At 36.0% G+C, this 22829-nt stretch overlaps 2 protein-coding genes across 2 annotated transcripts in view; one reads left to right on the top strand and one right to left on the bottom strand.

Annotated features, from left to right (window-relative positions):
- Positions 1–22829, top strand: part of ATRX (P-loop containing nucleoside triphosphate hydrolases superfamily protein) — a 44740-nt gene that overhangs the window by 6827 nt on the left and 15084 nt on the right. Inside the window, exons 6-15 of the mRNA XM_028246286.2 lie at positions 1508–1698; positions 1780–2026; positions 4537–4632; positions 7730–7813; positions 10713–11276; positions 11774–12063; positions 12853–12943; positions 13026–13241; positions 20849–20968; positions 22310–22476. Of these exons, the coding sequence (XP_028102087.2) occupies positions 1508–1698; positions 1780–2026; positions 4537–4632; positions 7730–7813; positions 10713–11276; positions 11774–12063; positions 12853–12943; positions 13026–13241; positions 20849–20968; positions 22310–22476 (2066 nt within the window). The remainder of the gene's footprint in view (positions 1–1507; positions 1699–1779; positions 2027–4536; positions 4633–7729; positions 7814–10712; positions 11277–11773; positions 12064–12852; positions 12944–13025; positions 13242–20848; positions 20969–22309; positions 22477–22829) is intronic.
- Positions 16069–17314, bottom strand: LOC145797105 (uncharacterized). Its single transcript, XM_082883397.1, has one exon. It carries the CDS (start codon positions 17191–17193, stop codon positions 16264–16266), a length of 930 nt encoding a protein of 309 aa, XP_082739523.1. The 5' UTR covers positions 17194–17314; the 3' UTR covers positions 16069–16263.

Below are 22829 nucleotides of genomic sequence, written 5' to 3'. Positions count from 1 at the left end.
GTGGAAATGAACATTTACCCCCTTATTGTTGGACCTTTCACGTTTGCTATTAACTTGGATGGAATGCCTGACGGTGCATTTTAGTCCATAAAGCGTATTTTCCAAAATGACAGGGCAGGTAAACTGCACATAGAGGAAACCACAAGGGGGTAAAGTGAAATTTGCCATAAATTTAATGGAGTGCAATGAGTGATGAAATTGTTGACATTTTAATATTTTCATTGTTGTTTCAAAAAGATTAATTTGAATGAATGCAAGTTTGAGATTGTAGAGTCCTCACACTTCAACATTACTAAGGAATTTAGTCTTGGATGGTTTTAGGAGTCAAAATCTTTGGGATTGTGTGATGCTATTCAAAGCATGATACCTAAAGGAATCAAGCTTTGAATTTTTTTTGGATCAACAACAAAGGGAATATTAATAGTAAGGGAAAAAAGTACAACAGAGTGGTGGAGAAGAAGTCTGCCAAAATAAACAAAGAAATGAAAAGAGCATAAACTCATTGAGATTAAAAGCTAAAAATTACACATTGCTCATCAATCTCTAGAAAAAAAAAAAAAAAAAAAAGCGGGATCCCCTTAAAAGGTTTTGAAACCAAAGCCCAAGAAGAGGACAAATGGCACACTCTATCCCATAAAGAATCAATGTCCTCAAATTTGTCTTAAAAAAACCTTGCATTGTGCTGCAATCAAATAACCCAAAGAAGTGAAAAAAGAAGACACAGCCTCTCAAAGCCTTTACTTGTTGGTACCGAACCAGATATTTCACCCTTTCTATGCCCTTTAAACCCTACTTTATAAGCCCTGATTCTTTCTTCTTTTAATCATTCAAGTCTTCTGCCCAAAGAAGCAAACAACCACTGTCGCTGCTCACAGGGAAGAACAGCACCTGAACTGCTGTTTTTCTCCATTTAAATTGGCCCCCAAACCAATATTGGTTCTGCCCATCTTTACTAATTCTTAGAGCTCCACAATTTTCCCTACCTTTCAGCCCTAAAAACTAGATATAATCAGTCCTAACAAATCCCTCCACTGCTGTCCCTAACTAATTTTACATCGAAGTGTGTAGGAGGGTCTCTTCACTCATCCTGCACATCAGTTCCCTTGACTAGATTACTTGGTTTATGCAGTTACCTATTTTGATGTTCATGTATATGCCATCCAAGCTTATCTTTTCTTCATTTGGACCAATTTGCTAATGGAATTAGATTTGAAACATCTCCTCTTCCCCTGGCTTACAGCTCTTTTCTGAACATCACTCATGTTGCAAGAAAGCCTGCCTATTTTTGATTTGGAGCTTGTATTTACTCTACTCTTTTAATTATTTAGCAATAAAGTCAAGTTGCATCGTTGTATGTGATTATAAGCCAATAGTATTGCAAATACAAGCTGCTGGACTTGATGCCTATTTTTAAAATCAATTTTACTTGCATTTCTGATGATTCTCCCCTTCTTTTATAGTTCATTTTTACTTGCGTAGCATTTCATCTGTGTGCTTCTTGAACCAGGAACAACTTGAAGGCGCTGGTGTTGAACTCCCTAGCCTCTATAAGTGGATTGAAAGTCAAGCTCCTAACGGTTGCTCCACTGAAGCATGGAAAAGAAGGACCCACTGGGTAGGATCTCAGGTTACCAGTGATGTGACTGAATTTGTGTCGGATGCTGAAAAGTATCTTCAGACACACAGGCCTGTCAGAAGGTATATTATTCTGCCTTTTCGGTATTAGAGATTCTGCAGGGCAAAGGTTGATTTCATATGATGGATCTACTTGTGGGACAGGCGACATGGCAAAGTATTAGAGGAGGGTGCTGGTGGTTATTTGGGAAACAAACTTTCTGTCGATGAGAGAAAGGAAGCTATAATGGAAAATTCTGATGTGGATTGGTGCTCTTTCAACAAAATAGTTTCTGGTCATACATCTGAGCAGAGTACTTCATTTGGCAGCAAGCATTGGGCTTCTGTTTACTTGGCCAGTACTCCTCAGCAAGCGGCAGAATTGGGGCTCAAATTTCCTGGAGTTGATGAGGTGAGGTATATGGGTGTGATTGCTGTTTTTAATAGTTTATGACATAACAGCTTGGATGCTTTTATCACAAGCACTTTTGACTTTGTTAATTTTGTATCTGGTATTAATTGTTAATGATTTGTTTAACACATTTTGATTCACATTAGAGCTGGGTTTTACCTTGTTAGATTTTATCAATTCAAGTTTTGTAAATTGTTAATTATTTCCGAGAAACATACTACAATATGCCAAGTACAAAACAATTGCACTTAGGCAATTTGCCTCCTGTAATTCCAATTGTTAGACAAGTGCGGATCAAAATTACATTTCAGTTAGCTTGGAAACAGAAAATTTTTGCAAACATTTATGAAACATAATGGAGTGAGTGGCTTAATCATACTTGTTTTATCTTCTCTTTTCTAATTTCTCAGATTCTCTAATACATTTAAGATTTTTCTTTATTCTCAAATAATTTATTTTGAAAAAAGAGGCAAATAGAAATGACATTGCTGAATATTCTTAATGTGTCAAAACAACTCAATGTTTCAAGTGTTCAGTGTGTGCTGGTAGGTTTTGGTGGAAATATTGGAATTTAGGTATTGCACTAATTTTTCATTTTAGTTTCATAGGAAATGGAAAACTTTTGGCCGTTTTGATGGACATGAAACAGAATTTTGTTCCTTGTAGGCAATTTCATTTTATAATTTTTTTTTTAAATAGTGATTTGTAGGGGCACACAATGCCATATGAGTCATAATAGCATAGCAATTGTTTATTTGTTCCACAAGCAGGAAATTTATTGTCATTTTACCCCCTTTTAAGGTGTTTTTTTCCTTTTGTTTTCTTAAATAGTTGTGAATGACATTTTTATTGGTTACATTGGGTTGCACATTCTCAGTGTCTTTGGAGGGTGTTGTGTCAAAGGAAAAGGATTGTATTTGATCATCTCATTCTTATGTTTTCTTAAATAGTTGTGAATGACATTTTTATTGGTTACATTGGGTTGCACATTCTCAGTTTCTTTGGAGGGTGTTGTGTCAGAGGAAAAGGATCGTATTTGCTCAATTCATTCAATTCTCATAGGAAGGTTGGTTTTCATGTACAAGAAAGAGTAATGTCAAAGAAGCGAACATTGGGAATTGGCATGATTTCTAAGTGTGGCCTATCAAAACCTTGCACAGTCAGGTTTTGGTAGCATTTATGGTTATTGAGTTTAGTATGTGAGTTTTCTACAGGTTTCTTTTGCTCAGGAGTAAAGGATATGCTGGACATGTGCTAAGTTATGGTCCTTGGGTCGTAGTGTCATGCTGGTGCTGGAAACTGTTGATTAGTAGCCAATTTGGTACAAAATGTAGTTAGTTAATTTCAAGGTGCTAAAGTGAAGCATTCAGTTATCAAGAATAGTGAAGCATGCAGCCTTTCAACATGGATTAAAAAATGTAGTTGCAGGCTTAATGGGTTCATGAGGCTTCTTTCTCTGCCTTATTGGGTTGTTAATGAAATGATTTCGTGAAGGTATTCTGGAGTTTCTGTTGAATAAAATCATTAAGGTCCACTTATTCTTTCTTTGTTGCTTTAATTCCAAAGTGGATGGCATTGTGAGCACAAAATACTTTACTCCAATCAATTTAGGATGTATGAAAATCTTTACCTAGATTCTTAGATTGGGGGAAGTTCTTCAAGATACTAATTCTTTTGTGTCGGACAACCTTTCTTGATGGAAGACAAATTTTGAACTCAGTTACTAATGCTAATAAGGCTATAGAGGAGTGTAAGAAACGCACTAATGTACAACTGTTTTTTTTAAATATATTGTATAAGGCTTTGGGTTATTTCTAAAGTGTCTATGGCTTTTCCATCTCATGATGAGAAAGGGTTTTGACTTGAGATTGGGGCTTCAAATTATTGTCCTCCTTGAGAAATGGTTTTTCATCTTTAGGTCACCTTTACCTTTCTCTTATTGCATACTTAAATTGAACTTCTTTGTTTTTGTAAGAAATTTTGAGAGAGAGAGAGAGAGAGAGAGAGAGAGAGATATGTTATGTTATCTCCTAATTCTACTATTTTTTTTTTTTTGATATTATTTATAACCAGTTGTCCGGATCATCTTCTGTGCACCTCGACTAATTCCAGGGCTTTGAAGTTAATGACCGGGCAAACCTCTAGTGGCCCCTTGGATTGACTCGAAGAAGGGACTCTTAGAGCTTGATATACATTGTTAATCCTGTTCCTTAATAGCTTAAGCCTTTGAGACAATTGGTGATCTAACATAGTCAATTTAGTCTTGTCAAGAAATGGCATGTGTAAGGCTCAGATGAGATGCCAAGACAACATGGCCAGCTAGCTTGTACTTCATACGACCAAAACTTTTTAGAACCCGAATTGATGATTGAAGCAATGAAATTCAACATTTCATATTGGTTTAAACTATTTTTGTTCTTTCCAACATTGTACTTGTCTTTTAATTCTTGATTTGAATTTCCAATATTGGTCAACTGTTCTCCATAATTTTTTTTTTCTTTCATGGTCAGGTGGAGGAGATTGATGACATTGATGGCGATTCTAGTGATCCTTTTGTTGCAGACGCTATAGCAAATGAAAGAGAAGCAGAGAAAAATTTTAGGAAGGTTTGTTACTGTTATTCCTTATGATGATTATATATTTTCTTTCAACCGTTCTTTAAGTTGATCATGTAAAACAGAGAAGCCTTTGTTGATTTTCCTATAATATATAATTGATTTAGGTCTTTTAATTGTCCTTTAAATTGCTTATACCGCATTAATAATGTTCTATATGAGGAAATCATATATTCTATTCAATTCTCATGAAGAGAGGGGGAAGATGGAAGATTTATTTTGGTGTGGACTATGTTGTCAAGAACTTCAAGGATCTAAACCATGAGATATGACAGCATATCACACGAAATAATGTTTCTGGTATTTGATGTCAGGATAACAAATAGATGTGTGGGGGGTCAATTCAAACAGGTTGTTGCGTATTTACATGCTGGTTTTGGTTAAACTTATGAGAGGGTACCACATTGTTTAATGGGTTTCGTAGGGGTATGGACTGGAAAGAGGTTTTATGGGCTCTTTGAATTGGGTCTTTATACATGGTATGTTGAGCCCACAGATTGAGCCCAGTTCTGGTAAGAATTGCTCGAGTAAGGCTAGTAATGCTTAAGGTATAAGACCAGGAATGATTGATGTTTTTGTGGTTAGAGGGCTAACTGCTTAGATGTGGTTAGAAGCGAAAGCAACATAGGTGTGGGACATTTAGGTTTGGTAGCAAATGGGAGTGGTTTGGGTTAGGATAGTAGAGGTGGAAGTCTAGTTTTCATATTATTAAAGTAGACCTAAAATTAATTAGATGAGCTTACTTAAGGTGCCCTGCTGCTGTTAAAGGCTGAGGGAATGTGGGAAGGAATTGATACAAGAGGTGCTGGGATTGAGGTGAAACAAGTGAAACAGCAACCTCAGGGGGTCTCAAGTTTGTGTTGGAAACTGAAATGTTGATACTAGGGTAGGCCAATGAACTGTTCCTTGGGCTTCTACTATTGTCAAGGCCCTAACCCTATCGGCCCCATTATTAAAATCCTTGTTTAAATTCAATTTAGAATTAATTTGCAACCTAACCTGATTCACACCAAGAGGTTGAAAATTAAATTTTTTAATCACACTAACCAACTTATTAATGAGTTGGCCTGTTTGAGTGATCTGTGATCTTCTTACCTTCTGTGTGACCAAAATTTCTGTTTGTCCCTACCTAAATTTTGCTACATCAGCCATTCCTAGGCCTCCTATCTTCTTCAACTTTCGAATGATTGTATGAATTTCCTGTGCTACATTCTCTGCAACTCCAGTTCACATCAACTGCTTTTCCTCAATGGTTGCATAATCTCCTTTAGCCTTCCTTGAACTTCTTTCTGTCTGCCAAAATGTTGACAGTAGCCAGAATAAACCCTGACTCGACCCCTGACCTCAATTCAAGCCTCAAAACAAATTTTCGAATTCATTGTTTCTGAGTTCAACTTCCACCAAACAACCACATGCCTCTCCAACTTTACTAGACACCTCACATCTCAAATACACCACAATTTAGCCTTCATAAGATACTATAACTTCATCTCAAATACAACACACTGGCTCCCATTTTTCTATCAACACCATAACATGTCCCCCCTAAAGAAACTTAGTTCTTTATGTCCAAGACCAGAAGCTGGAACATCATTTCTTGCCATAGTCGCAATTTTGTTTGTAGTCACGACTGTTTTCATAGTCAACAAGGTTGAAATTTCCAGGAAAAAAGCTTTAATTTGAGAGGGTGATCCTCATTCTCACCAGTTTTTCTGGTCTTTGGTCTCATTTTGGTTTCTTTAGTTTACTTTTTAACTTCTTACAGCCTATTCAATTCAACAGCGCCATTGCTTCAGGTTCTATAGCATGCTCAGTCATGCAAGATAAGCTGAAATTGCACCAAGCTGGCAACAAGGTCAATCAAAATTGACTTTAATGCTTTTACCTGGAGTTCACAGCTTGGGTTACATCAGGAGCCTGAAGTTTACACCCACAAATGGTCATGGGAACACTAATGAAGTAAGCATTGAGAGTAGCTTACATAACTTCACAACTAACTAAGCTTCTGGCCAAAGGACATGCAAGATTTGTGATCAATGAGGATACATGTTCTTTAAATTTTGATGAAGATGAATACCAGCAAATAACCAAATTGATGGTAGAAGAATTCTGAAGTGTGGAGCAAACTTTTCAAAGGCGAATGCATAACGCAAGGCATTTTACCCCTTTTGAGGTGAGGATAAATATCGTTTGAATTTTGACAAAGATGAATACCAACAAACCACCAAATTGATGGTAGAGGAATTCTGAATTGTGCGGAGTCTGGAGATTAAATTCTTAGATCTCTACTAATTTTATTGTTTACTTTCAAATTGGTTGCAATTTGCATTTGATTTATTAGAAATAGGTTGTTGAGAGTGATAACAAGTTAACATAAATATCTCCAGTTCCAGTTACTAGCAGAGACTGAAATTTGGGGAAGGGATGGTAGGAAGGAGAGAAAATGGTTATTGTAGGGAATTAACGATATGTCCCTTTTTGAAAGAGGGAATTTATCATCCATGGAAAAAAATAATTTAGTGGCAGGAAGGAAAGGCGTGTTACTCTGTTTTGTCATTATCCCCTATATATTACCACAAGGGTGTTATCTGAAGGACAAAAATGAAAAGATATGATTCCTCTCTCTCTCCTCTCAGTTGTCTTTGGAAAGGAAGTGACTTGGATGGAAATTTTCTCCATCATATCTTTTCCTGTCTTGTTCCTTTTGAATAAACAATGGAAACTTTCTCCATTTCCTCCCGTCATTTTTCTGTCCCACTGTTTTGTCCTACCAATTGAAGCACAAGCAATGTGATGAATGGTCATACATTAATCTCTCTCTCTCTCTCTCTCTCTCTCTCTCTCTCTCCTAAGAATTGATGTAAGTTCATGAGTGGGACGTTCATTGTATGTGCATACTTCTCATTTCTATGTGCTGATGATGAAATGTTTGCTGAGTGGTGAATCATTTGGATTGCATGATGTAGTAAGTAATCCAAGTATTTTGTGAGTGTGTGTTTGTTTACTATCACTTTAGTTACTAAATTTGCTGCGAGTATACATGTGCAGTATATTTTCTCTGATAATTGATAAGGTATACACTTGACAGGTCAAAGAGGAAGATGACGCAAATATTGATAGGAAGCTTCAGCTTCGTTTGAAACGTAGGAGACACAGAAACAGACACAAACAGGTATAGTGTTTGTGCTTTTGTAAAACAGTTTGCTCCAGTCCTGGAGAGAGATTCTATTCTTTCTCTTACTTACACACTTGTCTTTTTCATTCTAATTTTCTTTTTAAGTTATTTAGAAATCTCTCTCTCTCTCTCTCGCACACACACACGCGCGCTTCAATAACCTCTAAGTATTATTTGTTTTTGTTTTCTTATCTATTCTCTCTCTTAAGTGTTATTAGTTATTAATTCTCTCGTGACATACACCTATCCCTTGCTTTTTATGTTTTCACTTAACGGAATTGATTCTCTTGTAAGTGGAATTGAGAAAGAAAACATTAATTAATCTTTCTAAATTTAAGAAAATTGTTGTTGCTTTTTGAAAATTCAATTTAGTTTCACGTGTGACAATGGCATTGTTTTGCTGATTGTTTAAAAAAATTCTTTTACAGGCTATTGTTGTAAATTTTTGATGATAATATTCTTGTTTAGAATTGGTTAATTGAAGCCAAGTTTGAGGATTTGGGGGTTTTTTTGGGCTAAAAATTGGTATTTGGCATCTTTTTGGGTTTTGGTGTCTCCTCCGTTTAAGGGGATTATGTTATGTGATATTTTAATTAGGGTACTTTTGTACTTTGAACATTATGGAGTATAAATACATGTAATAAGGGAGAGAATCCTAATTTTGGGTGCTCTCTCATTCACCGTGTACTGTGTTAATTTCTTTTTTCTTTTCTTCTTTTTTTTTTTGGGTGGATAAATCTTTTCTTCTTCTCTTCTATTGATTCATTCATTCTAACTTGGTACTAGAGCCTATTGATTGTCCACAGTTTGTTTAGTGTGTGGGATCCTTGCCCTTGAATTTTTGTTGATAGTATTTTTTTATTTTATTTATGTGTGTTAAAGTAAGCTTCTATTTTCTTAGCAATAAATTTCTTCAAATACCATAACTTTGTATTAAAAATTTGCTTATTTATTCAAAATATTTAGAAGCTACGTTAAATGGATTCAGGTTTAATGTGTAATACCTCAGGAGTAATTTCCTAAGATCTTTTATCTTTTTCGTATAATAAAAATGTTAAGAATTTGATATCTTACATATGTGCTGTTGGGGGATCTTATGCCCCTTTTTTTAACCCCTTGTAGACTGTTGTACTGGGGCTATGCCTTTTTTACAAAGTTTGTTACTTAATCAAAAAGGAAACAATTAGATGTTGGTCAATTATTAGTTCATTAAGTGTAGTGTGAAGTTTTCTCCTTCCATAGCGAACAATTTTTTTAATCTGTCTCAATGTTGAGGAGCCCTCTTTTTTAATTAAATCACATTTGTTTAAAAAAAATTTAGGTTCACTTACAATAATTTACGTAGATCTAATTAATTGTTTGTTGGATGATACAAATAATTATTTGAACTTAATTTACTTTGCATTACAACTTTCTAAATGTGTGCACACCATTGTTGTCAAATTGTGAATCGTTTTGCTAAAATAGTGAATCATAAGATTCACTTTGTTTGACATAATATATTACTTTTTATAATATATCAAAAAAAATATATATATATATATATAACTTTTTATATGTATATACATATAAAAATATACCGCGTTTACAATGAAATTAATATCAATATAACTAAATTGTAAATATGTATATATATGTAAATTTACGTTTATCAATATAATTAATTTCTCTATTTTATTTTGCAAACAAATAGAACTGAATTGTAGTGGCTCATAGCGAATTGTATTGAATCGCAAAGTGTCATAGTAAAACGCAATTGAATCGTAAGATTCACTCAATTTAAGATTTAACAACATGAATCGAACCATTTTTGTTGAAACTTGTATCAATCGTATGAATTGAATTGTGAATTGTAAGATTCTAACAACCATGACATGCACAGGCATGCCTTCTTGATGTTTTGTGGAGTTAATAAACAAAGAAACCTAGTTGACTGGATGGTGTAATTTATGTCAATCCAGAAAGACTAGTTCCTTTGCAAGTAGTTGTTGTTCTACACAATTTAATAAATATCCATGTATTGATGTATCTGTACAAGACACTCCTAAGAAGGCGCTGTGTCTATATTTCACCGTTCCTGATACATGTAGGATACGAGTCCAAACATGTCCAGTTATTATTATTTTATTTTATTATCAACTCGACATGCTGCGAACACTTGGAGGGGGCCTGTTTCCATTGCTTATACTCGCACAAGACACATTGCACGTTTGATAAAATATAAATTGGGTTCTAATGATTAAAATTATTGTGTGAATGTAATAATTAGTAATCCCTCCTCTTTAGGCTTTTTAGTTTCAGGAATTCTAAGGCCTAAATTTCTAATTTGTTTATAAACAATACTTTCTAAAATAGATATTAGGAATTTTTTTGTTCACACTTTTTTTTTGTAATATATAGATTGTGGAAAATAATTTCTTACTATTTTACATAAAAAGTATAATAATTTTTTTCTATTTTATATAAAATAATTTTTTTCTATTTTATATAATAAAATTTAAGTATTTGTAATGTAAAAAAATGAAGAAATTGTTATGATTTTCATTTATATATATGAAGACATTTATTTGTTCTGTGTCGTGTAATGTCCTAGCTCTGTTTAAATATTGGTCTGTCTGTATTGTGTTGTATTTGTGTCTTGTCACTTGTGTCCTCATCTGTGCTTCTTTAAGTGTTCATCTTCTTTTCAAATCTTTGAAAGTACCTGCTTAAAGTGTGGTATAAACCAAGTTATCCTAGCAGTCTCACTCCAGAATTTGTTGAGCATCAGATTCTCTCGATTGTTTGACTTGGAGATATCCTTCATTAACCTTTGAACATAACTTGGTGACTCTTAAATAGATGTAGATATGTTTCTCAATATTGATTTTTTCTTTTGTTTTTGTTATTTAATCAGGAGGATATTCAGAGAGATAAGCTGATGGAAGACAATTCAGATGGTTTGACAACTGATGGGGGTAGTGAAGGCGTAATTGACAATAATAGGAATGATATGACATCTCAGAATTTAAAGCCAGATGTAGATGAAAACATTGAAATTTCTGATGATATTGACAAGAGAAAGCCAATTAGTAATGGTAGTTCTTTCGTGTTTTCTGAGTCTGCTTTGCCTGATCTAACTGAACCCAGGGGCTCCAAGCGTTCACATGACAGTGAGGAACTAGGCACTGATAGTAAGAAGACTTGCACAGTTATTATTGATAGTGATGATGAAGCGCATATTATGGGGGATAAATCTACTATTTGCATTGAGACCGTATTGGATGATCAATCTCATTTGCAAGAAGGATATGCAGATGATTCTCTCTGTGCTGGTTCTACTCATTCAAAGAGTTCGACTGAGAATTTTCACTGCACTGCTTGTGATAAAGTGGCTGTTGAAGTACAAACACATCCACTTTTGAAAGTAATTGTCTGCAGGGATTGCAAATGTTTAATTGAAGAAAAGATGCGTATAAAGGTATGAACTGTAGTCACAGTTGTACATATCAGCGACCTGATTCATTAACTGTAGCAATTATACAAGTACTTGGCTTGGCTGATAAAAATGCTAACTGGAAGATTATTGATCATAGTTAGTTACCGAAATAATTACAGCATGGACTTTAATGACATATAATCGATCCAATTCTAATACACTGGTTTAATGAAATGAAGTTTTCAAAAAATGAGTCTCTACTTCAACTATTGTTCTATTTGTGGGGAATGATTATTTATTTATTTTAATGTTTCACTATGTGTTGTTCATATGAGAAATAACTGTCTGGATTTGGTGGAATGTGCAATACGTTTACAGCTTCTGATTTGCAACAATGGAAAATGATATTTTTCTTAGGCTTATTGTCATGTTAATGAACCATTTCATTTGGTTCTGAAATTTTCTGTGGAATGTCTTGATTGATGATTGTTTGTAGTGTTTCATGTTATACCTTGTACTGATGTAATTTGCTGTGGCAGGATCCTGATTGCTTGGAGTGCTATTGTGGATGGTGTGGAGGAAACACGGACTTAGTGAGTTGCACGTCATGTAAAGTGTTATTCTGTAACACGTGTGTGAAGAGGAATTTAGGTGAAGAATGCTTGTTAAAAGCCCAGGTCTCTGGTTGGCAATGTTGTTGTTGCTCTCCAAATATCCTGCAGCTGTTGACTCTACGGTTAGAGAAAGCCATTGGATCTGGAGCTCCGATAGTGTCTAGCTCTGACAGTGATTCAGATAATTCTGATGCAGATATCACTGTTGCTATCAGGTAGTTAATTATTTGCTCCTTATTAAAAACAGTTGGTTGGTAGTTGTACTTAATTGTGTGCAATTTATGACAATTCTGTGCCTCATTATTTAGACACTAATTTTCCGTTTTAAGTCTCTTCTTCTCTGAGCCTAATTTTAATATTAAAAGTTAATTGAGGGTTTGCTTTTTTGGGCTAATCATGTTGCAATGCCAAAGAAAATCACATAAGACCTCATGAGAGGCTGTGTTCTCAAAGTCTAGGAGGCATACCAGGTCCACACTCCATGCTTTGATGTCCTTCTTATGTGCTCGACATGGAATTCGTACATAAACCAAGAAAATTGCTTCTACTAACTCAATTGACTCCTCACTATAACATATCCACTTGATATCTTTTTTTTTTTTTTTTTTTTTTGTGTGCCTGTTATATGGCTAACATAGTATATTTTATGTTTGTGGTGTTGTTTTACAATGTTGAGAGTCCTTGTTGAACATTATTTGATGCCAGTTTATGTTTCTTTAACGTCCTGAGTTTTCAACTGGTCACATTTTCTCTGTTTCATTAGAGTTTACCTTAAGAGGTGAATTTGTAAGGCCTCACTGTCACATTTTTTAGAATCACAACTATTTTGATTCGATCTATTTGTTTCATACTTGTATTCTCCTTTAAGCACTTCAAGAACTTTATTTTTCAGTTTGAGGGACTTGGGTGCAAAGTCCAATCTTTTACAATTGACCTTCTATTTGTTCCAACTAGTTAGCTCCTATCTCAAAAGAATCTCTAAAGATTGATTCCTTTTGTATCAGCTCCAAAAGAAAACGGAAAAAGAATATCCGGAGAATCATTGACGATGCTGAATTAGGGGAAGAGACTAAAAGGAAAATTGCAATTGAAAAGGTATTTTCTATCAAATTGCATCACTTTTTTTTAAACAATTTTTCTTGGTACCAGATTATCTATAAGTTTCCCTATTTTATAGGAACGCCAAGAACACCTCAAGTCTCTGGAAGCACAGTTTTCTAGCAAGGCTGTGTTTACGAGTTCTGTGAACTTCAGTGGCAATTTACCTGAAGGTTGTAGTGCTGAAGTGCTGGGTGACGCTCTTACGGGTTATATAGTGAATGTTGTGAGGGACAAAGGTGAAGAGGCTGTGAGGATTCCTCCAAGTATCTCGGGCAAACTAAAATCCCATCAGGTTCTTCTTTTATACTTGCATATGTATTCGCTCTTTTATTTTGCATAATTGTTTCTTAATTTGGTTTTCTTATCCGTTATTTGGGAACCTGTTAAATTGAAAGATTCTTCATGATTAATGGGTAGTGTATACCTTATACTTGATAATTAGGCAATACTCGAAAAATATCCCTCTATTTTGTGTACTTTTTTCTCCCCTAACTATCTTTGTTTATTATAAAATGAGAGAAGTATTACAAGTTCTTATTTTCTCTTGTTGATTCATTGGATGTTACTACTTGTCCAACTCACTTATTGCCTTGTCTATCCTTAAATGTTATGCATGAAGGGCTTGTGCAAAGCCTCCTAATCCACACCGAATATTCGGGCCCTGAACATGTGGTCAAGCTCAATTAGTGTCTCTTGAATGCTGTCAGGTTCACATGAACTGATTTGTCTTTCCAGCTCTAGTTTTATCCATGTACTGGGTTCGAGATGATGGTTCTTTGGGCCAATTTTGGAAGTTTTTGTTCTTCAAAGATCTTTTGAGACTGGCACTGTCTTCTTGGTTTTGAAGATCATGGGTTAACATTTAAAAGAATATTAAATACTCCGAAAGACAGTAGTTCGAGATAATTAAGAACCATATGCTGGTACATATAATTTATCCATAGGCTACTTGTATTTTATTTTTTTGTGGTTGCAGTAACAGAGGTGAAAGAGTAGTGCTGTTATATGTGGAATATTTAATGGCTTGTTGGATGGTATTCTTTTGGGAGAAAATAGTGTCTAGAATATGTCATATGTCATTAGAGGGATGTTTCACCTAGCAATTGTTTTTTTGACTTTCCTGTTTGACATAATACACTGATTTTTCCTATATCGCAGTGTAAGAAATATTGATAGAGAGAAAGAGAATAAATTGTATTATTGATTGATATATTGATATGATATTGATATATGCTGTCTATTACAAATGGTTCCTTATATAGATGTAGGTGTAGGTGTAGGTGTAGTGGGTTAGGTTTAGTGGAGTAGGTGAGGTGGTGTAGGTGTAGTGGGTTAGGTTTAGTGGAGTAGGTGAGGTGGTAGTGGTGGTAGGTTTATTGATAAATTTTAACAGCCCCCCGCAAACTCAAGGAGGATAGAAACTAACCAACTTGAGTTTGGAGAGAGGAACAAAACAAGAAAATACATAAAAATAAAAAAAGGATAGGAGACACTGTATGGTCGTGTCAGACCATTGGTGAAGACACTGGATGGTGGTGTCATAACGTTGTAGAGGACACTATATGGGGGTGTCAGACCGATGTAGAAGACAGTTTATGGGGTCATGTCGGACCGTTGTAGAAGACAGTTTATGGGGTCATGTCGGACCGTTGTAGCAGACAATGTTGTGACAGTTGTTGTGACAGTTTACGGAGTCTTGCTAGACCCTTGTAGAAACTAACCGGAATCAATGTCGGGACAGTTTACAAAGTCTTGTCGGACCTTTGTAGAAACTAACCGGAATCAATGTCGGGACAGTTTACAGAGTCTTGTCGGACCCTTGTAGAAACTAACCGGAATCTATGTCGGGACAGTTTACAGAGTCTTGTCGGACCCTTGTAGAAACTAACCGGAATCTATGTCGGGACAGTTTACAGAGTCTTGTCGGACCCATAAAGGAGCTAACCGGAATCAATGTCGGGACAGTTTACAGAGTCGTGTCGGAACCCTAAAAAGTCGTACCCTCAAAAGGTGTGCCCATTTTTGTCAAAAGGCGTGTCCAATTCATCAAAAGACGAGCCATCAAAAGGCGCGCCAGACACGCGGCGATGCACGTGATCGACAATGCGCGTGTCGGCCGCTTCGTCAGTGTCGATATAAACCATTGCGGAGGCTGTGGAAACCAGTCTGAAACTCTCTGAACATTGTCATTCTGAAACACTCGGTAAAGACTTTGTATCCAACCCTTCTCTGAAACATTTGAACAATGGCCTCTTCTTCCCGTTCAGCTACCCAGAATAAGGCATCTTCATCCCGTGGTCTACTCACTCTCTTTCCCGACCTCAATGAGTCAACAAGAGAGATAACTGGTGCGGTGGCACTGGAACCTCAACCAAGCGCCCCGGAGTTTGCTCCGTTGAACTTTCCGATGCGGTCTGTGGAGCAAAGAATGGCAGTACAGTCGGATGTGGAGGCCAATCAGTATACTTTGAAGTCATGTGTAGAAACCATGACGGCGGTCACAAACTTGTCGAATCGGCTGCAGAGTAGGACAAATGAGGTGCAGCATTTAAACGCCCAACTGGCTCTGCTCCAACGCATGTATAAGGATGCGCGAGCAGAGATAAGTGTGCTGAAAGCAGAAAATAAGGAGCTGAAGCGGAAGGCCACCGTTATGTTCCGATTTGGAGGGCCGCCATATGCTGCAGTGGAGGAGCAGGGAGTAGTGATCATGCCCAGTGGAGTGGGAAACATGGAGGCAACACCTGCAAGGGCCGCCCAGGACGGAGGCAAGAAGAAAAGACCGGCGGCAGAGTAGAGAAGAAAAAAAAAGCCCACCTGTGAATGTGGTTGTTTGTTTGTATTTTATTTATTTATTTATTTATTTATTTATTTATTTATTTATTTATTTATTTAAATTTTTTTTTTGGGTGTAAAATTGTGATCGGGGTTGATCCCGGAGATGAATAAAATATGGTTTGGTGTGCAAAGCTAGATGGTATGAATGGAATTGGAAAAAGATTAAAAATAATGTGAAAGAAAAATAAAGAAAGAAATAATAAAAATATATTTGAAATGGAGAAAATAAATAAAAATAATGGAGTTTGAAATCAAAGGGAGGAGAGAGGATGATGTTTTTTTTTTTTTTTTTTTTTTTTTTTTTTTTAATATATAATAAAAAGAGATATATAGATATATATATATATAAAATAAAGAAAGTGGGGAACAAAGAGTGCACCAATTAAGCTTTAGAATAAAAAAAAAAAGTTTGGACGGTGGATGCAAAGTGAGGAGAGAGAGTGGGTGTAAAGTGTTTGGTGGTAAAGTAAAGGGAATCATGGAAATGATGAAAGTGGGTTTAGTGGATAGAAAAACTCCCAGTGGAGATGGGTTTTCAGTCCAAGCCTCCTTATGATGTGATCAAGGAATGAGAGTGGTGTCACGGGGTTCATCCTCCATTGTAGTGTTGACAACACCAATAGCTCCATTCTCTGTATAGTTTTGGCCTCAAACACGTACTTTGTGTCCTCCACTTGGAGGTCCAAGAGGAGAGGGACTTGGGTTTCTTCAACATTTGCAGCCAAAGAGAGACAGGTGGCAGCTGCAAGTGGGATCATCCATGGCTTATCTCTCTGAAAATGGAGGCTAGAAAGAAACCTATCTAGATAATTAATGGCAAGAATTGCAGTGAGAGCTGTGAACCCATAATGAGCATTGACTTTCAACATCCATTCCACAGCCTCCATGCGAGCCACAGAGATTGCAGAGTCTGCGGTGCCATTGTTGTCATCAAGGTTGAGTGCAAATCCATTATTCTTCAGAATTTCAGCCACAGTGACCACTCTTGCAATTGCCATTCCAAGAGCAGACAGCTCAACCTCATTATATTGCTGCATATACCTCTTAGCGAGGTTGACATAGAAGAAGAGGGGTTTCTTGGTGTTGGAGACCTGGATGCGGTTCCTCTTGTGAGATTCAGAGATCCGGACATTGACTGTTGATATGAGGGATGAACCTAAAGCACGACCTGTTCCAAAAGCAAAGATTGAAATAATGCTGGGAAAGAGAGAGAGAAGCTCTTCATCTTCCCAAAACAGGTCATGTTCCAATACCAGCAGATGGAAAAGAGAGAGATTATTATCACTTTCTCTCTCCTCTCCTAAGCTCTCTATTCCTACAACAACTTCCTCACAGTACAGAGAATCTTCTAATAGAAAAGAATGGTTTTGCTGGTGTTGAAAAACTCCAGCGGGCAGCGAAGGCATGGTTGCCGGCCGGCTGCCCGCCGGAAAGAAAGGAATATAGGCCTAAATCTTATAGCTCTGATACCATGTAAGAAATATTGATAGAGAGAAAGAGAATAAATTGTATTATTGATTGATATATTGATATGATATTGATATATGCTGTCTATTACAAATGGTTCCTTATATAGATGTAGGTGTAGGTGTAGGTGTAGGTGTAGTGGGTTAGGTTTAGTGGAGTAGGTGAGGTGGTGTAGGTGTAGTGGGTTAGGTTTAGTGGAGTAGGTGAGGTGGTAGTGGTGAACAATAAGTGCTTCCTGAGTAATCATTTGCCTTTAACCTCGGATGTTTTGTCTGTTCCTTGTGTTTCTATTTTCTGATAAATTCTAGACTGGTGTGTGCTAGTTAAAAAAATGACTGTTGGATGCTTTATTTTGGGTTTGCTCATTTTTGGTTCACCATATTGCAATATATATTTTTTTGAGTCAGGGACTGTTGATTTAAATGTTGCTTTGCTACTTGATGACAAGGCTGAATTGTATCTATACAATGATAGAAGAGTAAAAATGAGAAGGAAACATATGCCCTCTCATAACCAGTATATTTGATTTAAACAAGATGTAGGGAGAGAAATATATTTGATCATGTCTGACCTTCTTAATTCTTGTATTTTTCAATTGAACTAAAAGCTATGGTCTCCCTCAACTTCTGCATTCATCGTTATTGTGCATGTTCAATGTGGCACCCTTGGTGGAGTGGAATGGGAAAGCAATACTCTTTTAGCCGACCCTAATTTGCGTGACTAGGCTTTGTTCAGTTGAGTTGTACATGTTTAACTTGGCAAATGCATAATTTAATGTTGGACTCCACTAATCCTTCAGCAAAAGAGTGTGCAACTTCATTTATGAGGTTTAGAAAAGGTGTGCAGATCTGTTTTTTAGCTTCTCATGGATGAAGTGTTTACTGACTTTTATGCATGTGCTTCTTCATGCTGAAGTCAGTTCCTTACACTTAATGCTGTTGGTATTGTTTCTTTTTCTCTTCTTTGTTGTTGAAAACAGAAAAAAACCGGAATGTGATTCAGAAAACTTGTTTGACTTTGTTTTCGAAAACTGTTTGGGGAATTTTTTAGAGAATATCCCTTTTAGGAAACACTATAAATTGGTTTTTGAATTTTCAAAAACTGTGTTTGCTCAAAAATGGTTGGTGTTTCTGAACATTTCAATATTTTTGTTTTTGAAAAACACAAAAAATGAGAACTATAAAAATGATACCAAACATGGCTTATCTTCTCTGTGTTGACTTCTTTTCCTGCGGGGGGATCGCTTTGTAATTTTGCTTTGTCCTTCATATTCTGTTTGCTGATGCACATATTTCTCTGTTTCTACATTGTCCCTCCCTTTTCCAGTTGAATCTCTGTTTACCATTTGTCACGATAAGAACATTGTGCATTCATAGTGAGAGGGGGAAGGGTTAAAGATTTGTCTGGTGTGAGATATCACATTGTTCATCAAACCCTAGATGTTTTCAGAGTAAAGGATCATCAAGAAGGGTGTTCTAGCGTATTGTACATACTTATCCAAGCCTTGTATGGCTCAATCATTGACAATGTTTCCATAAAGGAAATGGAGCAGGCTACTGAAAAAAGTTATTGCTAATGATAAAATGAATGTTTTAGCATTTTTATTTTACCTAACTTTGGGTTTGCTACTCTCATTTGTATTTATCCTGAGATGAAAGAAAAGATGGACAATTCGTCTTATAGAGTTTACACAATGATTATATATATGTATATATTATTCTTGTGATAGGGTCTTTTTTTTTTTTTTTTTTGGGTCAAAAGTATATCGAAATTGCTTTTCTCCTTTCCCGGCAACCTGCTACTTATGTTTCTCAGTGGTGCTTTTGGTAAAAGGTAGAGGACGATTTTATGAAATTACAGAGACCTCGTTACAAATTACATTGCTCCATCTTTTCTTGAACCCTGTTTTGTTTATCCCCGAAATTTGTTAAAGCATCCAAACCTATAGAAGAGACAAATTCTTTGGTTTTATTCCTGCTGGATGGACTTGGAACATTCAGTTCAATTTCTGCTCACAAATTTTGTACATAGCTTACAGGGCACATCAATTGCTCAACACTAGTTCAAAGCATCTACTTTTTCTCACTCACTAGCGAAAAAAGGGGTAAATGACAGAAAATCCTGCTTAGAGATTGCAACTATAGTCATGGTTGTGTTGGCTGCTAGTGTTGGATAATGAATGCTTCGTTCCTTGAATCTTTTGGTAGTTGTATCCTTTCCGTAGTCTCTGAGAATTGAATGCGTTTTAAGGCTTATGTCTGACACCTTAAGCATCACTGTTTGTATTTAGCAAAATTTTGTGTATTCCTTGATTGTAAGTTGCTTGGTCTTCATGTTTAAAATTCTAACTTGATGTTTGTCAACCAAGTCAAAGTTTTACTTTTCCTTTTCTGTGATTTTGGCTTCAATTCCACTGTATCTGGCTAGTTATGCATCTTAAATAGGGTTCTATTTAGTTAGGCTAGTCTGAATTTATTTTTATATTTTTTTGAGCAACAACAAAATTTTATTAAAAAATAAAAGTGAAAGAGGACAAGGAGTCCTCGTACAAAGAGAGAGAAAGGGAAAGAACAAAACAAAAACACAAAACTCATAGCCGTAGGGAAGGCAAACAACAGTCCAATCCCTAGAGATCAAGAACAAAGGGACTACTTTAAAAGTAGGGGATACAAATGCCCAAAATGACGCCAAATATTCCACCCTATCCCACAAAGCCTCTGCACTTGCTTCCTTGCCATCAAAGATTCTAGCATTTCTCTCCAACCATATGGCCCAAAAAATAGCAAAAACAATGTTTGTCCACATTGTTTTGGCTCTCTTGGTTCTCCCAAACCCTATAAACTGAATAAGAAGCATTTGAATGCAGTCTCGCAAAGCAACCCACTGCTCATCACATAAGCCGAACAGCCGCTGCCATAATACACAAGCCACCGGGCAGTGAAGAAATAGATGATCCGCTACCTCCAAGTTCCTCTTGCACCTCACACACCATTGAGGGCAAAGAGAGTGATTAGGTCTTCTCCTTTGCTCCCTTCCCTATCCCAGGCGATATCATCTCGTTTGATTTTGGATGTTAGGGTACATTGTTTATGTTCAAGCTGCCTGACTTTAAGTTCTGCTAATGTGGGATCCTGTATCCCCTTCTGAAATTTAGGTTTGAATTTGTTTAGAAAACAAAACTCTTTTGTCAGGGGTTGATATACGTTGTTGGGCCTATTATGAAAGATTTTAAGCTTTTGGGCTGACTATTGTTTATAATGATAATTATGGTATTAGACTTTTGGTTCTAGAAGATCCTTGTTTCATGTCTCTCTGTGTTTGTTCCTTCATTGTGTGCTAAAAAGAAGGGAAAAAAAACAAAGAGAAGATTTTGGAGCAACTAGTTGTATTTTTAAAATGCTGTTAGCAACTTCAGTTCAGTTTCTCTGTGTGTGTGTGTGTATATATATATCCTTGCAGAGTCTGGCTGTGATGGCAAGAGTTATTTTGTTAATTTCCTTTTATATTCTTGGAGTATTATTTTTTTATTTTTTCCTGTCATCTGTTTTTATCCGTTGAATTTTAGTGGGATGCTTATCCTGCTTGTTACTGCAGATTTCCGGGATACGATTTATGTGGGAGAATATCATCCAGTCAATTACAAAAGTGAAGGCTGGGGATAAAGGTCTTGGTTGTATTCTGGCTCATACCATGGGCCTTGGTAAAACTTTTCAGGTATCTTTCTTTGCCATCACGACTCACTGTTTCAGTGCTATTTAACTTTTATGGATTTTGTCAGTAAAAAATCAATATTCTTATAAGAAAAATAAAGTTTGTATAATGGGAATTTTGTTATGTTCTACTGTAATAAATATGTTTTCTATCTTATCCTAAGCACCAACACTTTTAAGAAGGTGGCGTGTTCGTATTCGTGTTCGACATGTGTCGGATACCAAGACTCTTCGGACACTTTCCAACACTTGTTGGACACTTCCAACATGTGTTGGGCATACAATCAAACATTTCCTATTATTCTTTTTAAATTTTGTTAAGCTCGGACACATCCTGGACACTTGGGCATGTGTCCATCACTTATGCTGTGTTTGGTTGGGGGACTTGGGAAGAGATTTAGAAAGGAAAAGGGAAAGGGAAAGGGAAAGGGAAAAGGTAGTTGAAATGTGAATAAACTATGCCTACATTTCACTTAGTTTCACACACCTTTTTCCTTTCCTTTTCCCATTCCTAATCTCTTTCCAAATCTCCCAACCAAACAAAACGTTAAGAAATAGATGAAACACGTTACAAGTTTGAACAAAATAACTTAGGATCTTAGGTGAAGACACAAGCAATGTATATTTGTACCTGTAATCCATTATATTTAAAATTTTAATTTATCAAAAAAAAAAAAATTATAGAAATTCATGGTATGTTATATATTTTTGTTAATTTTGAATGAAATATTTATATATATGACATATAATAAATACATAAAATCATATATTTTGTGTCTCCCACTTGCCGTATCTTGTATTTTTTTAAAATTGTCATGTCAGTGTGTTGTGTCAAGTGTCCATGTTTGTGCTTATCAAGCCTTATCCGTCTTTAATGCCAATGCTTATTTATTTATTTATTTAAAGGTAGAGAGGCAAGACATGTATATGTGTATATATTGACATGTATAATGTGAGGGGTGGTAATCGTTGTGAGCTTCAGATACTTGAAATGTAACTTGACTACCTTATTATTCAGATTGCTCCCTACAATCTGAATGCAGTATCAATTGAACTGTTACATTATGTAGCTGCTTTTCTCTTGGAGGTTTCTGACTAGTAATTAGTAGTTCTTCATTTCTCTCCTGCAACCTTTCCTTCATAAAATGTCAAAGCTTACTCTTTTTATAGTTTCCTTTTGTTTCCTAATTCTTTAAATCCTGGGATTATGTAATATCAGACACTATCTGGTAAAAAATTTAATTTGTTGGTTTAGTTTGGGATTTGGGAATGATTTCTGGCATTTTTGGCTAGCTTTAGTCAGCTGATGAATGATTTTGCCTGAGCTGTCAAATTGTATTTACAGGTCATAGCTTTCTTGTATGCTGCCATGAGAAGTGTGGACCTAGGATTAAGAACTGCGCTAATTGTGACGCCAGTGAGTGTCCTGCACAACTGGAGGCAAGAGTTCATGAAGTGGAGACCAACAGAGTTGAAGCCTCTTCGTGTCTTCATGCTGGAAGATGTTTCAAGGTTTGATTTTATATCGTTTTAGTTATTCATTCATAGTTTGGTTATCATACAAAAGGTTTTGAATTCTGATGAATTGAATAACCATCACTTGGTAGGATCCTGCGGTTGTTCATTCGACCATTAAGCTTTCATCTACAGTTTACACGATGTAGATGTGTTGGTTCATATTTAGGTAGATCATAGGATCCAATCTACATTCTGCCAATGTAGATATGTTGGATACATGAGTGGATGGCGAATATTTAGGTGGATCAGCATATCGAATGTTTGTTTAGTTCGGGCACCTTGTCAAATATTTGTGATTAAATTGTATCTGTTGACTACTTTCCTGTTTTGTGTGAATTTGGATTATC

This window comes from Camellia sinensis, chromosome 8 (assembly GCF_055761805.1).
Source record: "Camellia sinensis isolate YWXY chromosome 8, ASM5576180v1, whole genome shotgun sequence".
NCBI classification, from domain to species: Eukaryota; Viridiplantae; Streptophyta; class Magnoliopsida; order Ericales; family Theaceae; genus Camellia; species Camellia sinensis.
The sequence above is the reverse complement of the archived record's forward strand: the minus strand, read 5'-3'. Positions and strand labels throughout refer to the sequence as shown.